This window comes from Pungitius pungitius, chromosome 1 (genome assembly GCF_949316345.1).
Source record: "Pungitius pungitius chromosome 1, fPunPun2.1, whole genome shotgun sequence".
Classification (NCBI taxonomy): Eukaryota; Metazoa; Chordata; class Actinopteri; order Perciformes; family Gasterosteidae; genus Pungitius; species Pungitius pungitius.
The window spans coordinates 25,013,264-25,031,096 of NC_084900.1; the positions used below are offsets into that span (position 1 = coordinate 25,013,264).

At 43.4% G+C, this 17,833-nt stretch overlaps 1 protein-coding gene across 3 annotated transcripts in view; it reads right to left on the minus strand.

Annotated features, from left to right (window-relative positions):
* The window catches only part of nphp4 (nephronophthisis 4), a 114,390-nt gene that overhangs the window by 60,303 nt on the left and 36,254 nt on the right, over positions 1-17,833 (minus strand). For all 3 annotated transcript variants that reach the window (XM_037478490.2, XM_037478489.2, XM_062563576.1), the window contains exons 8-9: positions 14,039-14,223; positions 11,484-11,619 (exon numbers count right to left, since the gene is read on the minus strand). In XM_037478490.2, coding sequence (XP_037334387.2) covers positions 11,484-11,619; positions 14,039-14,223 — 321 coding nt within the window. The remainder of the gene's footprint in view (positions 1-11,483; positions 11,620-14,038; positions 14,224-17,833) is intronic.

A 17,833-nucleotide genomic window follows, 5' to 3' on the forward strand; every position in this document is an offset into this window, starting at 1 on the left:
CGACAGGAAACATTTGAATTAATCCGGGGAACTCGCGGTTTGAATTAATAGTCGCTTTTAGCACCGCTGGCTCCGCCACTGGTCATTATCAACGGACAGGGCGGGATGATCCATCGCCAATCTTGCCAAAGTGTGATTACACTGTTGATTTCAGTGTCAAAAGCTACATTTAAAATAAGAGTCATTAAACATTCACGCCAAGAGTGGCCAAGCACCTGTTTCAATAGTGCACTCAGGTGGAAAACAGCAGCCTGGGGCGAAACAATTGAGCAGCCAACTTTTTTATGGAGTTGCACTGAAAAACAATAACAGGCGGTGTCACTGAAAACATTATTGCTCCAACCGGCAAAGCGTTTTCTAAAGAAACCTTTGGGGGTGGAAATGGTGGAGATAGAAAATCTGAGTAAAAAAAAAAAGAGGAAAATTATCAAAAGATCACAGAAGCCAAATGTTGTACATCAAAAAAAGCAGAAACACCATTTCCCAGCAGGCGAGAAGAACTGGAGACACAAGCAGTCCTATTCAGCACCACTTACTAACTGAAAAGGTTATGAACGGCCTGTCCTCGTCGATGAGTAAAAACACCACTCACTTCAGAAACTGCTTCCAATTTCTGCTGTTAGCAGAAAGCAGGAATAGAAAAATATGTGATAAGCTAAAATAATGCGTTTTCCAGTGACATCGTTTTGGAGAAGCTGAAAGGAAACGTCCGGGCGGACAGCGACTCTGGGCTCTCTTGAGTACAGCGGGAATGAATCCAAAATTACAGGGATGTGGGCATTGATGGGAGACGGAGTCTGACAGTTATTACCGTGACTTCAGTCTGTTGGTGTGTTCTCGTCATTATTTGAGCAAAGACCCTGTGACGGGCACCGGCCCACAGCTCCCGCTACTTAAGTCTCCACAACGAGACGGAAGTGAGGAAACGTGCAGTGAGATCCTAAACCTAGGAGCACTAGGAGCAGTCCCGATGAACCCGGCCGGCTACTGTGCTCTGAGAGGAATTGCGCTCCAATTTACTGTGAACGTAGACACTTTTTATCTGTGGTCTGATGCTCCTCTATGAGTGCTTTGAAACAGGTGTCATTGAACTGCACTTGCAATTAACACATTGTGCTATTCAGGATTAGGACTGTTTTTTAAACGTATTGTTCTGGAGTGTGATGTGGTATGATGTAAAAAAAAAAAAAATCCGACAAGGACGAAACAATGGCTGAGCACAGAGAGCGCTCCGAGAATGATTACCATGAAAACTTGCACATAGATTCACAGACTAGCAGACTCTAGCAGATTTACATGCACTTCACCCGCTATCGCTAGCCACCTTAATATTTGATTTCCTGATCAATAGCTTTACTGCCTCATGGAGTTGTAAGCATGGCTGGACTAAAGCAGTCTTTTTACAGTGGTAGAGAAAAGCACCACCAACTAAGAGGCAGAGTCACCTTCAAAGCATACATTATTAAAGCCCGGTTCGGCCCCAGCACCAGACGCTTCCTCATGTAGAATAATAGGAATGCATTTAGCCGAGTGCAGTAATATAAAGTGCCTGTAATGATTATCCATCTCACATCTGAGCAGCATATCAAGCATCCACCCATAGATTAAAATTAAAATCACCTAAAGATAATGATGATGTGAAAAAGATGACAAATCTCTTGCCGGAAAGTAAACGACGTGCACATGTAGGATTAGGAGCGCACATCACAGCAATGCCGGTCTTTTTCATAAAAATCTGTGAACACAATACCTCATCCATACAGCCCCAAATGCATCTCGTGAATGCTTTGATCTGCACTGCAGGTGCGCATTTCAAACAGCTCTGTCAGACTTTAACGTTTGCAGTATTTATCTGATCTGCACATGCAAACAGATGTGATATTCTGTATTTACTGTAAGTACCCGAGCATAAAGGGGAAGCGGAACACATGCCTCTACCTGAATACAGCAAAACATGAATGTGCTATAAAAGGTATAGAATAAATGTCCATGTATATTGAATTAAGATTGTAAATTAACCCTGAAGATCACACCATTTCCCTGTGATAGGGGTGGTGCTTGAGGGCTGCTTTACCAACAGGGAAATGACAGAACTCTAATGGTTTCGGAAACAGGAGAATAAATACACAAACGTTTTAGCCAAGCGTCCTTGTTGAGTGTCTAACAACGTGAAAGGATTACCACCGGGCCTACAAGTATTCTGACATTAACCATTTTTGACACTGTTTACCATCCAACAACTGGATTATGTATCTCTATTCGTGTGTGGAACAGCTGAGCCACAATTCCACAGCTGCTCAGCCCTCCAACGGTTCCAGAATGACCTGGACCACTTTATACAACTGCTGTTTTAAATAAAAATCATTTTAAGTCCGGGCTTCTGTCAGAGGTTCCCGTCGACATGGCAACCATTAGATGTGCAAACATCCCCTCCATTGCCTCTGTTTGCTGCCAGCGCGATGCATCCGTCTGGAGAAGGATAGCACTGCTGGCACGCATCGACAGGGTGAGACTCACTCTGGGCCTGTCGCGGGGGGAGACTGATGCACTTCTCGGTGGGGGGGAGAGCTGACAATCATTTTAATTAGGGGGGCAAAAAATTTTCTCCTCGCCAAGTAGCTTCCCTTGCCCTTACCTCAACATCCCTCCTCGTTGGGAAAAACAGAAAAGAGGGCCTCCAGGGAGGAATGATCTCCAGAATAGGTCACAAATCTGCTAAATATATATCACTTCAAATCATGCTGACATTACCGTGTTTAAGATGCTTGATCAACATTTAATTAACATTTGTATGACATTTAAGATCATAAGCAAACAAAAACATAACTGGCGTCCTTGAGGGCGAGGTCTACCCCAATGGGAAGGCTCGGTCGACACGTGCGCTGTAATATAAGGTAGTCAGGGAAAGTCAGACAAAGGGAAGGATTCATAAGGTCGGGGAGGGGGGGGGGGGGCAGTGGCATGGGAAAGAGGGCATTTTAATGAGCATGTGATTTGGGAAAGTTCCACAAGATGCTTTTCATTCAGAAAAGATCATTGAAGCCTGCCGGGGCTCACAATAACAGTGCAACTGCACACACAAACACACAAAGCAGAGCCACTTAGGAGGAGTCACAAGAAAAAACACACAGCAATCTATACAGCCTGGACCCGTCGGTAAGCCAATTAAAATCCAAACAAGCGTCCGCGACACACTGGAGATGCTGCACACCGACCTTTTTAATAAACCCAGCCGCTAGCCATGTCACTGTTTTCTGCTCCACATACCGTTTATCTTCCACTCCCCCCCCCCTCCTCCCTCCCTCCCTCTTCCTCTTCCTCAGGCTTTGACATTGGAGTCCGAAAAAGAAAAAAAAATGAAGAGATAATTAGAGAGTGATATTTGTCGTTCATCTCAACTAATGGAAGGATGGTCGAACAGAAAATGTAGCGCACGCTTGTGTGATTTTATAAACCACAATCACTGAGCCATTGGTCAAGAGTCAACGATATGTACGATGTAGATTTAATATGAACAGGAGAATGTTCAATATACAACTAATAGTTCAGTATTCATTTTGTAATTAACTCCGGCAGGCGAAAGCCTGGAGGGAGAAAATGCATTTGCTTGTCTGTGTGTGTCCATGTGTGTGTGTGTGTGTGTGTGTGTGTGTGTGTGTTTATCTATCTCTCTGTCCACAGGAAACTGCTGGACCCATCAGCCAAAAACCAAATAAAAGATGCTTTATTGACTTTACCTGGCTTGAAAAGCACAAAAACAAGATGGTAGTGCAACTCTGTCAACCACTGAGTGAAACAGTGGCTAAGGGGGGAGGCTTAATGAACAGTCTGTTAAGGGAACATCTCAAGGAATGAGGACAAGTGGAGCTCCACATTGCTATCTTGAACAAATGACGGACAGTCAAAAGAAATGGAGTTGGGCGGGTTGGAATCATCATAATGTACATTTCCACAACACAAAAGTGGCAAATGACTCACCACTCTGCTTCTTTGGGGTTTGTTATTATGCTGTCGTCCCTGACTTAAGAATTACAATTACAGTCTGTTGAGTCGAGGCCTTCCAATGTTGTGATTGAGTGGAACAAAAAGCCTCAGACGTTACTTGAGAAACGCACGGAATATTAAGAAATAACCTTCATCCATGAATGTGACTCGACGTGCACGGACAAATGAATGGGCACATTCATGGAATCTGCCAATCTTTATTTTAGAAATGGCTAATAACACTGGTTTATAAATTAAATGTTAGCATTTCAAAAGTGTTTAATTTGAGATTGTGTTTTATTTTTACTGTGTTTAAGCAATAAGGTACGGGAGGCTGTATTTTATCTTCCAATAATGTAACTATTTGATTTTGTGGTCATTGTTCGGCGCTCGTCACCGAGCTAAAAACCGAAATGACAACTATCTGTCGCGTAAAATCCAACACTTAGTTGGAGTGTCGCAGTGGTGTCAACGTGAACAGCTACTGTGCATATTCGCTCAATAACGCACACCCCGTGAATCACTCTCAAGCAATCAGAACGCTGGATTTCATCTGCCCGTATTAAATGAGGGCACATAGCATTGCAGTAAGACTTCAATGACATACTTGATTTAAAATGCCATTAATCAAATCACCTTCGACTAAAAGCTTTCCATCAGGATTTCCATTACTGCCACGCGTCTAACCTTGATGCCGGATATTTGCAGCAGCATGTTTGGAAAGTCTGTGACCAGTCAGACCCCAGAATATGTGGAAATGCATGAAAAAGCCTCCGTGAGTTCCGCATCCACTGCTCTCATCAGTCTCAGTTGTTTGGAAATGATTCTCTGTCGCCCCTCTGACAGCTGACAGATGTTTCTGGTCTGAAGTTCTAAATCAAACCACGGACAGATAATAAGACAACATTCATGAACGCGGCGGCGGCGGCGGCTCAATGAGCTCTGCAGGCCAACCCAGCACAACAAACATCTCGCAGATGACCGGAATGCCGGCCGTTGAGAAAGAAGGCAGGCTGCCGGGTCCCGTCCTGCGTCTGCATGTATCCAGATGAGAGCTCGGGAAAAGGGCAAAACAGTGAGTATGTTGAAAGGTTACGCTTTAATGGTTAAACTTCCTCAGACGGCGAGTAATCGACTGTGCCACTCACCAAGCCCAGTCGGGGGGGGGGGGTCAAAGGTGCCGCCGGTGACACATTCATTACTGGTTGTGGCGCTGGCCCAGTTACTAACAAAGATGGACCCATTTCAGCACATGAAATGTTTCAAAACTGTCGACATCTTCTCCCCGGCAACACAAGAGCCTGCGCGAAGTCGCCAATTACTGTTACGAGGATGTGATTTCGCGCTCGAGAGTCTTTAAGAAGCGCGGCGGTGGTTATTAGGAGGATGAAAACAAAGTATTTCCTCTGTGCCCGTCCCCTGCCTTCCTCCCCCCCCCCCCCCACCACCCTTGTCCCTCCGTCTATCTGCTTTGCTTCCATCCTTCTGGGGGGCTGCGACCTAAGAGCAGTCACTCATTCCCCGCGTCACTGTTTCGGATGACTCCAGCTGTCACGCCTTCCCGACAAATTGCTTCCCCGGCGAAAGGACAAAAGCTGCACGGGCCAACGGCTCCTTGTGCATCCACTTCCCTCGGTCCCCCCCACCCCCCCCCCCCTCCATTAGCGAGCGATGAGCTAGTGCTCTTCAGGGGAGGAAGGCAGACAACAATAAGCCCCCCCCCCCCCTCCCCATCGTCTTGCACTAGCTCGTGTGCAACTGTGTTACGGCGCTGAATTGATGAGGCGGCGGCGGTGGGCGGGCCGGAGATGTCTCGGAGGGAGTTGCGGCTGGGCCAAATTGGTGCTGACAGACAACAATCAGGAGAGCTGTCGTCGCCTCGCGTCATTCCTCAGCGGACCGAGTCTTCTCGGAGCGAGTAAATCACGCACTGTTGAAAGGGTCCACTTACACTTTTGAGTGGATAACTGAATGCATGATGGACGCCACTTTTTCATCACTCAAATAAATGAGCGTGTCAAGAATCTGGGGGTGAAGTGATCGAAAGGGTCACAGTATTCTACAAGTGTTTGCACTTATCAATCATCTTGGAAAGTTACATTAAAGACGGGTTGTTCCTGCACCAGATTTCGAATTGTACTCCTTAAATCATGGGTTATGGCATCACTAATTAAAAATAATCAAACCATCCGTTGGGGTGTTAACTCGTGAATGGTTCTTAACACGGAGGTTTTTTCTTGCCCTTGACATGGTAACAGGGGGGGTTGTGTTTGTGAGGGATTTTCAACCTCTATTCAAGGATGCCGTCTTTTGGTGGGCGGTCATTTCTCCAGCTGTCCACTGACCAGTGGGGCCTGACACATAAAACTCTCTGAAGTTTCAAGGTCAAATCTATGACCACGCACCATGACGGAAATATGCATACTCCTGCTTTTCGTCAGCTGTGCATGATGGTTCTGCTCTATAAAGCTCAGATATCACAGAACTCACAAATCTGTGATGTTTTCATATGTTCATTGGTTGTTAAACTGTTCTATAAAAGTTGTGTCTCTTATATGGATAGGGTGAACTATAAAACGCTGATATCGTATCCTCATATCCGATTAAAAACATGTTTCAAACTCCCACTGGATACGGAAAATAAACGAGCAATTAAAGTAATAATATAGCAGGAGATGCAGGGAATTAAGGCAACCATTGTCATAATATTTTGGGGGCATGATAATCACTGAACACAGTAAATGCCACTCTCTAATATTCTTCCATCTTGCCTTTCTTTTTGCTTTTTTTCAGGTTTCTTCTTCAATCTGCAGCAGAGTGATGTGGAGAAGTGCAGCTGGAGTGGACACGGGAACACAGAGTCTCTGCATGTGCAGCCCAATAAGGCCAAAGCCATGAGTGGGATGCCGGGTGTTACTACAGAGCCCCCCCCGCTAACAGAGGGAATAGATACAGAGCAAGCAAATAGTGAAAGCAAGGTGACAGGGAGGGGACATCGGACTGAATAAAAGGTTGACTATTTGAAGTTTGCTGACATTAGACGACCTCTGAGAACAGCCTATCATTCAAATTCCCACTACCTCTCCACTCCCCGGCCTCCTTAATTTAAATGGTTATCTCCATCCTCCCGACTGCGCCTAAGGAGCATGATAGAAGTCTGCTGAAAAGCTCTGAGTGAGAGACAGTAGGCTGCACTGGAAGACTGATAATAACTAAAATCCAAAATACCAAAGAGAAAAAATGACGACACCGCAAGGTTTGCTTTCATCATAACCACATTTTGTAAAAAACGGGCCATTCACAGTGCGAGGCAGGCTTTTTAACGTAGATGAGACATGTAAGCAGAGCAGCGAGTCTATTGCCACTAGATTGTGGTGATGTTTCCGAAGAGAAGGGAATTGTTTTACTCTATTAACCCACCTTAGCCCCCTCAGAATACATCAAACAACATCATTCTATTTAATCAGCAAACAGCAGTGAGGCGGCGCGCTCGCTCGACTCTCAAGTTGCACCACGCAGCACCATCTAGTGGAAAAGTATTCAATCAGAGGCATGGGAAATGAGAGAGAACGGGTGTAGCACTCCAGCGTTACCAAGGTGTTACTCCTGGGTGAATCTGCACACACAGTAAGACGGCGTTTCAAGCATCTGCTTGTGCTGCCTGCAACAAGACTGCAAAACAAAGCCATATCTATTATTACTGAAGCCCTGAAGGTGATTCAGGGGGCGCCATAAAACATTATTTTATCGCATGATGAAAAAGATTGTTCTGATACTGCTATATGCTATTCTTTTATTCTAGAAATATATAATATGCTATGTGTGTCATGTTACATCAGTGTTTTTTTGATTCACTCATGATTTATTGTTTGCAATTGTTATCCTTTAAGCACTCAAACTTTACGCTTCAGTTTTAAATGCCTTTTCTTTCTACTTCTATCAGTAATTCTGTTTCAGCTGCCATTTCAACTTACTTCACCCCTTCAACCGCTAAGACTTAAGGTTCTTTACCATTTGCAACTTTAGCTTTCAGGGCAAAACAGAGAGGTTTAAAAACTAAAACCTAAGTGCCACCTTTCAGCATGTCGACTTCCTCAGAATCTGTAAAACTATAATTTCTGTTTTTTCTACCTCATTAAATAACTACAAATGTGATTGTAATGTCTACTATACAATTGTGTAAACAGACACAATTTAATATATATTTCACAGGCAAATGCATAACTGGTTAAATTCTTTTTTAGAAACACATATTTCATCAACATGCTTATGCACACGGGCCCAGGCTATTGTACTCCACAAAATGGATTTCCCATTCATTCTTACTCCCTAATAGTTAATCTGGTCTCTTTTTTGTGTCCTTAACACCTAATGTTTCCCTGCACAATGCATCAAATATCCCATATAATCTTAAACACTGTAAATCCCAGCTGTACATACCAGGGTGAATGACCTCTAAGGTGAAAAGCTATGGCATCTTGATTTTTTTTTCCCGCAGGTTTAAATACCAGTTCAACTCCACAAGGGCCAGAAAAGGCCCAGAGGAGGCTGCAGGGACAATCAGGCATGAACCCTCACATTTGTGGCTCACAAGTGGTATTCGAAAGCTGTGAAGTGCTGCTGACAGTGTGCAGCTGCCTGCCCTGAAGGCACACCTCAGCTCAACACAGATATAACACCTCAGAAGCATCACATGTCTGACAGCAGTGACTCAGCACAGTGACCGTGAACACTGTCCCATCCCACTCGCCTTGGTAACCGAAGATGCACAGACTGAAGTTTTGGTGGTCCTGCAGATAGTACCAACCCACTCAAACAGGCACCGTGCTCAGAAGGGATTGTGTGTCAAACCTTTACCAGTCAACAGCCGAGACTCATCAGGCCTCCAAGATTATCCCTTAATATATATATATATTTGCATGTCAAACATAATCTGCAAATAAATGTTTCTGATTCTAATTCACAGGTATTTCTTGATCCAAAGAAGAGCAAAGAACGTCTCTGAAGGCTTTTCTTGACATAAAATATATTTTCGATCTTCTCCCGACTGGGTTAGAAATTGATTGACAGATGGTTCATCACTTGCCAAGTGTTTCTTGAAAATGACTTCCCTTCCCTTCCTCAGATGGTCCTGTGTAACAAACCATCTGGCCGGGTGAGGATGGGATAGACAAACAGCCAAAACCAAAGTCCAGTTCTCCAACCAAAAAGTGCCGTTCGGTGAATTCGGTGATTGTTTATCGTGTGCATCGCCCAGTTTCTGTAGCTTTTCAAAACCAAAAGGCACACAGCAACCCGGCCATGTCTGCACAAAAGAAGAATGCAAGTGAAACCTGGATGAACTTATGATCGGCTGCTGAGAGAATCATAACTGAGGCTTTATAAGTTGATTGAAAAGATTAATCATCCTCCTGAATTTACAAAACGAATGAAATGCTGCTTTCAAGGAAAGAATTTGGGATTGGCCAAGTCTGTTGTGCCAACAGCAGGTTGACAATGTGGAGTTTGATAGATTGTGACAACGTCTTACAATCAGTGTCCCCCTTCAGGATCAATTGAAACTGCCCTAAATTCTCATTGAGCATCATCACTAGGCCGAAGGGGAAAAAAATTCCAATACTATCATCCTGAAAGGTGTTTAGTTTTGTTCCAATAAGCAGGGTTTACTGTCTTCCAGATATTTGGAATATAATTTCTCAGTTGGGAAAACAATTGTCTTAATAATTAAGATCCCCATATGTTAAGATAAGGTTTTTTTTTTTCTCTCTTCATTGAGTATTAAACAGTAAAGCAGAGTTAAATGAGCAAACTGTATGCAGCAAAGATTCTTCTTTTAACTGTGACATTTTTTTTCTGCTCAGGAAAAAAACCTCTCCAGTAGAAACTTTTTTTTACCGTAAACAACATCTATTATATACAAACATATCCATGGAACAACTCATCCGTGGTGCAAAACCAAAGGGGGAACACTGTCCATTTACAACAGAGTGATTAGCTGTCAAGTGGTTTCTGGGGTAAGAATGGGTGAATAATACATAAATGCAACGTACTGAGTGGCTGGTTTCTGCTGCTTTTAATTGGTGATCCGGTGACCCCTGATTGTACAAAGGATAACACGTGGTAACACAATTAGAGCCCAGCCTTGGCATGCGTTAAGTGTTGAAGGCCCACCCACGCACATAATTACCAGTCTTTCGGAGGTTTTTACATGCCATGAGCAGTTGTTAAGTGGTGCCGCTTGAATTTGGAAATGACCTCCCTGGGGGTGTGTTGACAGTGTCCGTCTGTACCAGGTGCCAGCTACTGTTTTTTTTTTGTTGCAATATATACAGAGGGTGGGACAGGTAAGGATTCAACTAAATGAGAATGCCTAATAGAGAATTGCACAGGATGCAACACCAACAACAAAAAAGGATTAATATGTTGTCTGATTTCTGTCCTGCACATTTGGTTTCATTATCAGCCGCCATACATTCCATTCCCACTTCATCAGTCGGGCTCTTGTTTGTACATCTCATGTTGAAATAGTTTAGGGGGACAATGAGGACGGCATTATAATTATAATTAAAGTTCTATTTGACTCACTCTAATGTTGAGTGGGAAAAAACTAATAGCATCATCACACTCACAGCTTGGTTGAATTCCCAAAAAGCCTCTCAACAGCCCGAAAAAGAAGCTGCATTTCAGCGGTTGCACAGTAGACCTACGCAGTAAGCTTTTTGATGGAATGAAGTGAGTCATGACTCATGTAGAGTCAATTATGTCATCGTTCACCCAGGAGTTTGAGGTCTCCAGTCACTGTGTTGCTACCTGAAGACTACGCATTTTAAGTTATCCAAAATGTTGGAGACAAACCGTAACCAACACCACAGCATCACACGATGCAACTAAAGGTGGCGCTAACACGTCGAGATGTTGCAATGAAGGGAGGGTGGAGAGGTAGAATAAGAATACAAGCTGGTGAACTAGGATGTAGAGAATGCAGCATTTTCAAATCGTTCATGAGGAAAGAAAGACCGTCAGTGAATTTCTTAGAGGCCGAGGCTGCCCACAAGGTGTTTCAAGACAACCCTCAAGACGACTTTTGGAAACTAAAGTTTCAAGAGAGAGGTTGGGTAGTCAGATTAAGCCTTACGTGAACTCTGTGGGACTGAATGCCCGATCAAACAGGACTTCATCTCCTCTGGTTCTCTCTTCTGACATCTATTGTTCTATCTCAGACTTGTTTGTAGAGGCCTTGCGGCGGAGGAAGCGTTCAGTAATTTCCTCTGGGAGACAAAGATGAGATATGGATGGAGTGCTCCTCAAAAGACAAGAGAGGTGGTGAGAGGACAAATGCTGGATGAAGAGAGTACATTAAGTGTGTGTGTGCGGGTGTCTTTAATACAGACATTATTGTTTGTGTCCACCAGTTTGAGGTGAATGAAGTGAAAATGAGTTTCTCCTTATTTCACCGAAAAGTTTCATTTCAGGCGAGTGTGTTTTTCGGACACTCTTACCTTCGTCTCTCGGCCCATCGGAGCAGAGAAGACCCACTCCAGCTGGAACACAATTGCCAAAGCGTGATGATTGGTCAGCATGAGCTCCAAGCTGCCGCGAAGGCCCAGCATGTGAGGGAGGGTGGATGTTGCTGATCTGAGGAGAGAACAGACACACAAGGAAGTGACAGGTACATGATCAGAGAGAGAGAGAGAGATGCAAGGAAAGGAGCAATAATGGCATATGCAGCATTATTTGCGACCTGTGTGTGTTAATGCCATTACAGACAAAAATAATGAATTGCGTCATCTCTTTAAAAAAAAGAGGAAAATAACTCAATGTGTTGGATTTCTACTCGGTAGCTGATTTTTCACTGGCAAGCACTGGTCTCCCGTGTAAGCTGTGGAACAGCACGCCGGGTATTCGTCATTCACAGTTTGCATACACCATAGGCGGAAGCATACTGTGGAGCGCCGGCGTGTCACGAGGTGGGGCCGAGCGCCTTTTCTTTTCCTCGCTTTGTGGACGACTCTCTGGAGAAAGGGAACCGCATTTTGTTGTTCCCTCTCTTTCTCTGCCGTCTGGAAGCAGGCGCCGTGACGCGAGTCGGTCAGCTTTCAAAGAAAGATAAAGATCATGACCATTGTCAGCCCGGTTATCAAAACTGAACAGATTCGACACTTTCTTCTGCAGAAAAACAGAAAAGTGCTGAACCAATAATGTTTGTCGTAGTTTGACAATAGTGATTATTGTTATTTGTGTGATACAGTAATAGAGCCCAGATTGTTGGCTGGCAGATTATGTTTTCCAACGTTTGTGCACACACTCCCCAGCTTGTGAGACACCCGTATAATGATCTCCATAATCAGCTCGCCTCTCGTTTGGAAGTGGCAAACACAATACATCTCCATTCAGACACGCACTGGAACAAGGCAATCATCCCTCACTGTCTGAGTGTCATCTCTGCATTTCGACTGCATGTTCTTTGGCGTGTTTGACTTTATATAACACAGGATTGAGTCCTTTCCCCAAGAGTCCATGTCCTTGATTATGCGACAAAACCCCACTTAAGTGTGCTGAAAATCAGAGCTAAAATAAATGACAACACTGATGGAGGGGAGTGGAAGCAAAAGAAATGAGGCAAAAGAAATTGAGTGCCATTAAAAGTTGTATCATTCTGTCTTTACATTATAAAAAAATAGAACTAGCAGCATTATAATGACACAATTTCTACAGCTGTTCTTGTATTGATTATTGTTGCATAACCGGTTGTTGTATCGTGCAAGTTACTGAAGTATCTGAGGTGTGGAACTTTCGAGAATTATACTCAGTGCTGATGTATTTCTGAAATATGAATTTGATTTAGGATCTCTATGTGATTTATGTTGACGGGGGTGGCTTTCAGTTTCCAGCTCTGGTTCTGTATCTCTTTAGCTTTAAATCTTTGTTGGTGACGTACTTCAGTCCACATGCTTTACTGCCAATCAGCGCGTCCACTTCGACAAGGTTAGCATCGAGTGTGATGGTGTCTCAATAAAACTCAGGGGCAGAGGCAGCAGAAGCCGTATCTCCTCAATCTGTTATGAAGTACTAGCACGTATTGGAATGTATTGCAAAGTAGTTTTATGAGGGTGGAGGCCTGTGCTGTACAGAATATGGTGCAAGATCAATGTACTACTTACAATTTTAGCATACCATTTTACCATTTATGTATTTAAGATAACACAAGATTACATTTTCAGTCTGTTTGTCTGTCTGTTACTTACTAAATTTAAGTTGAGCAGGATGGAATGGATGGATGTATAATCTTTGATCCAGGCAGCAACCGATACAATGTGATCGCATTACGGTATTTTTCTATGGGGGACTGTGATTTATTTACAGAGTGGAGCAGGCGGACACAACCAAATTGATAAGCATGTACAGCTTAATAACTTACAAATAGTATTTTTAAGTCTGACATAGGGAGGTTTACGGATTTAAAATCCAGGGATAAAAGAAAAGAGATAAAATTCTCACTCATACTCTATTCTGATCTGTGCATCCCGCAGAATGACAGCAAACATGGGGAGTCAGAGGGATATCAGTCATTTTCTGTAGATCAGTGGTCCCCCATACCCAAATATTGAAAAAAATGGCTGTAAAACCACTGTATCAATAAGCTGATCTCAGCCCACTATGTGTGATTAGGCAGAAAGTCAAACACACAAAATATACAACACACATGTGGGAAGGTTGGAGAGTATGAAGCAAACGGACACGAGGGAAGAAAAAGATACAAGTCTGCAATGGTTCACTTTATCCAAACACTACACACAGATGATATTGACCAACCTATAGCTTTCTTTTTTTTTTTTTTTGAACATTGGTGCCAACTCTCCAGGATAAACTTTCAATCACTTGTCCACATGCAATAAGACCAGCGCCGGGAAAAGTCTGATGAAACGCTATAAAAATAACCACCCCTGAAATCAATTTTGTACATCTGCGGATTTGCTCAGTGCACAGAATATCGCTCCAGCACCTCATGTAGCCGACAGCAAAGCCCTCACTGAACCTCCTGTCCTCCGCTCACCTGTCCTTGACCGGGGTGCTCTGCTTGGAGGTGCTGTCGGCTCGACCTCTTGACCCCGCCGCTACGGGCTCCAGCACCACCACTTGAGGCTTGTCGAGGAAACACCAGCCGTTGTGGACCCCGACACGAAGCCTCCTTTCCTGGATGACGACTGTTCTCAGAGTGGCCTCTGGTCCCAGTTGTTTCTGACAACCAGTGAGAGGAAGAGTTACAACACAAACAGAAAACATACCACCCCTATATACCCCTATTCATTTGTGTGCTTTTGAGCCTAGCCCCTTAGTTACCATGGTGGAACATGTTAAAGCGATGGCATATGTTAATAGCAAAAAGTATTATCCAAAGCACAGGGTCCGATGCCTTGAGATTCTAAACGTGAAGAAACGTATTAGCAGATCTCTGGTAAACACAACGTTACCACAAAGTGCTGATTTTGTGTGATTTTTGGTGGAGAAACTCATGAAATCCCGTCAGCAAAATCCAGAAAACATTTGTTTGATGGTCCAAGAAATACTATTTAGAGACAAACATATAGTATTGAACATAAAAATGCATATTGTTGTGTTATAAACAACGATGATGATGGCTAATCTATGGATTTAGACTGAAGTCCTTACAAGGATTCAATGACAGCTCCTCCTTTTAATCTCTCCACAACGTCCCCATAGCAGCTGTGGTACTCTACTTTGCACTTGTACAGAAACATTTAGCTTCCGATTAACTGAATCTTCTATCAGGCTTTAATAAGTGGCACTTAACTCCGTCCCTCTGACGGAAAACAAACAACTCGTTCTGTTTACCAATGGCCTTGCTTTACTTTTATAATGATATTAGTCATGTAAAATAAAATGGTCTTTTAAGGTCACACGGTTAATAATGGTGTTTTATAGCTATAGTTGTCGTCGTTGTTTCTATGAAATATTGACATTATATGTCCTCAGCCATGGGACGTAAAATGTCATTACAGATGATAAAAATGATCTGTTGTGAAACTGTGCGTAATCAATTAATTATTTTTTGTTCAATTTGAATCAACAAATTATTTTTTTTTAAGAGTCAACATGTGCTGTCGCAGCTGCCACTTACGATGCACAGCTGACTGACAACCGCTCAGTGATTGACTGTAAACTCTCACCCTGAAGTGCAGAGCCACGCTGAGCTGGCCCCGCGTCCCACTCCTTCCCATTTGTTTCATTTCAACCTCTTCCCTCCCTCCGTCGCATCTCTCACTCCCACACTCTCCCTTCCTTCCTTTTCGCTCGCTCGCTCGCTTTTCTTGTCATTCTCTCTGCCCGGTTTTTCCCCTCGCTGCTTAAAACCTTCTCCATATCCACCCACGGCTTCTCAATCAAATTAGCATATCAATTCAGCTTTGGGTTTGTCTTTTAAAGCAGTGGCAGCGGGAGCCTGCCAGGCTACTGTGCAGCCCACGTGCAGCACGGCTCGCTGCTCTGCTGATATTACAGCTCTGCACTGACTCCATCGCTCTCTCTGCTACCTACCTTCCTCTTGTTATCGTCTCTCATTCTTTCCACTTACAGGCGACGGGTAATCTGTGCTCCTCGGTGAACCATATTTTTCTCGTGTTGATGGAAGATTAAGGTCCTTCTCAAAAAGGCTCACGTGGTTACTATTAAATATCTAAAAGCTTGTCTTGTCTCGAGTGCTGTGTTTTGTTGGCACGATTGATACAGACCTTGTCTGTAGGTGCGTTCACATTTGTATTTACCTAAGAGAGGAGGAGGTGACTCACTAATGCATTTGCTCAGAGAGTGTTACATAACCAGCTGGATAACAGAGGTTATTATTGTTCAATTAACGCTTGTCGTCTAAATGCCAGAACAAAGGTGTACCCGCCGCGCTGTGACGTACCCGACCGCATGCACAATAACAATGTGATGAGGGAAAAAAAATGAAACATTGAATCCCTTTGTGTGCGGTCTACAGTTAAGAGGATATAATTATGTCTATCTTGTTGACAAGTTATTATGTTGAATGGGCACAAACATGGTTTTAGTAGCAGGAACATATTCATCCATTTGCATATTCACATTAACATATTTAGGTGGTCTCACCCATTGCTTTGGACAACTGAATTATCTTGTGTTTAATGCAATTTATTATAGGATCTCCTAAAAAATATTGTATTGCAATGTTCAAGTCAATTTTCTTCTGTTTTGGGGTGTATAGAAAATGTACAGCCCCCCATAAAGTGTCTCGAGCTGCCCTGTTCTGTGAATTTGGTCCAAAATTTCCTGACTGATAAAATTTGGACGCAGGTCTTGGACTTGATTGATGAAGCTGTAAAATTGGGTGGCAGTTGATGCCCTGCGTCAAATTAATCTCTAATTCAACTTGTAACAACCTAATATAGCAGCGTTGTTGTCATCAAAGCTTATCGTCAGTTTGGTTTAGCACAGATTCCAGCACAGAAAGAGGCAATATCCCGTCCTTAATTGTTTCATCAACCAAGGAACAGACGTCAACGAGCATTGCACTGGACCCTGTGAAGGTCATGAGAAGAGATTGAAGTTTTGCGACATGGTTGTAGCATTTCCAAATTTCACCTGTATTTCATTGCATTTAATTCAGATATGCACACTTAACCTATAGCTTTCTTTTACCATGTATACCTAGCAATTAGAACTGGGTTTTTTTTCACAAGGCTGAACAAAGTAATTTCTTACCCCATTACAACCCTTGTAAGAGTTTACTTTTTTAAATTTTTTTAATCCAAACTGACCTAGCGAACATTTTTTTTTGACATGGGGCAGCAAGCGTATGTCTAAGATAAATAATGTAAATAATGGAATGACATCCAGATTATAATTGTTATATTATTGATGCCTCCTTCCTCCTCTGCAGCCTGAGCTGGGAGTGATGACATAGAAATGGCTTTGCCTCTAGTTGGACAGGTCTGCCATGAAGAATTTCACAGTGAAAATGAAGAAAGACAAGGAGAAAGTTGTTTATAAGAGAACATCAGTTAAAGTGCTGTTTTCTGTTCTTTGCGCCTCTCTCCTCACACCCCTCCTCCCCGTTTTTCTCTCTCTGCTGCCGTCACAGACTTCTTCCACCCTCGCCAGAAATATGAATATTTTAGAGCTAAGAAGCTTAGAGGGAACAATGAAATGGCCCCCCAAGTGAAATTATACTCCATTTCCAGAGTCACAGAAGAGCGACTGTGCTGAGTGGCGAGCGCACCGGTGGGTGCGAGTCTCTTATTCCACGCGCACGTAAGCCTGTTGTCTCCCGCTTTTATGTCACATTTTTTGAAATTCTCCCAGATCATCTTGGAAGCAAAAAAAAAAGGACAAATTGCTAAAGCAGCCAGCTGTAACCGATCGACGTGGTCCCTTCAGCGACACCTGGGTTACAGGGAGCGGAGGTTCCTCGCGGCTAACATGCCTGGATGCTGTTTGTGTCATTAAAAGGGAAAGGACGGGGGAGGCACAATGGGACTAATTTGCATGCTTTTGGAGGCCGTTTGTTTTAGAGCTTTGTTAACAGAGTAAACAAAAGCAGCGCATTGTAAGGGAAGAGTCGGTGGCGGGTTTTTTGGCTCACGATTACACAAGTCACCTAGTGTGGGCGTTGTGAACGGAGGACTTAACTGTTTGGCTTAACCATCCATTTCCGTTTGGAAAACAGTATGCTGAGAGAAAAGGCATCGAAGCCAATGCCTCAACATCATCTGTGATGGTTTCTACTCGTGCCTGGTAGTCTGCGGCTGAAGAGGCAGACCACTTATTGCAAACGGTGAACCTGCAAAACACACGTTAATAATAATTCTTC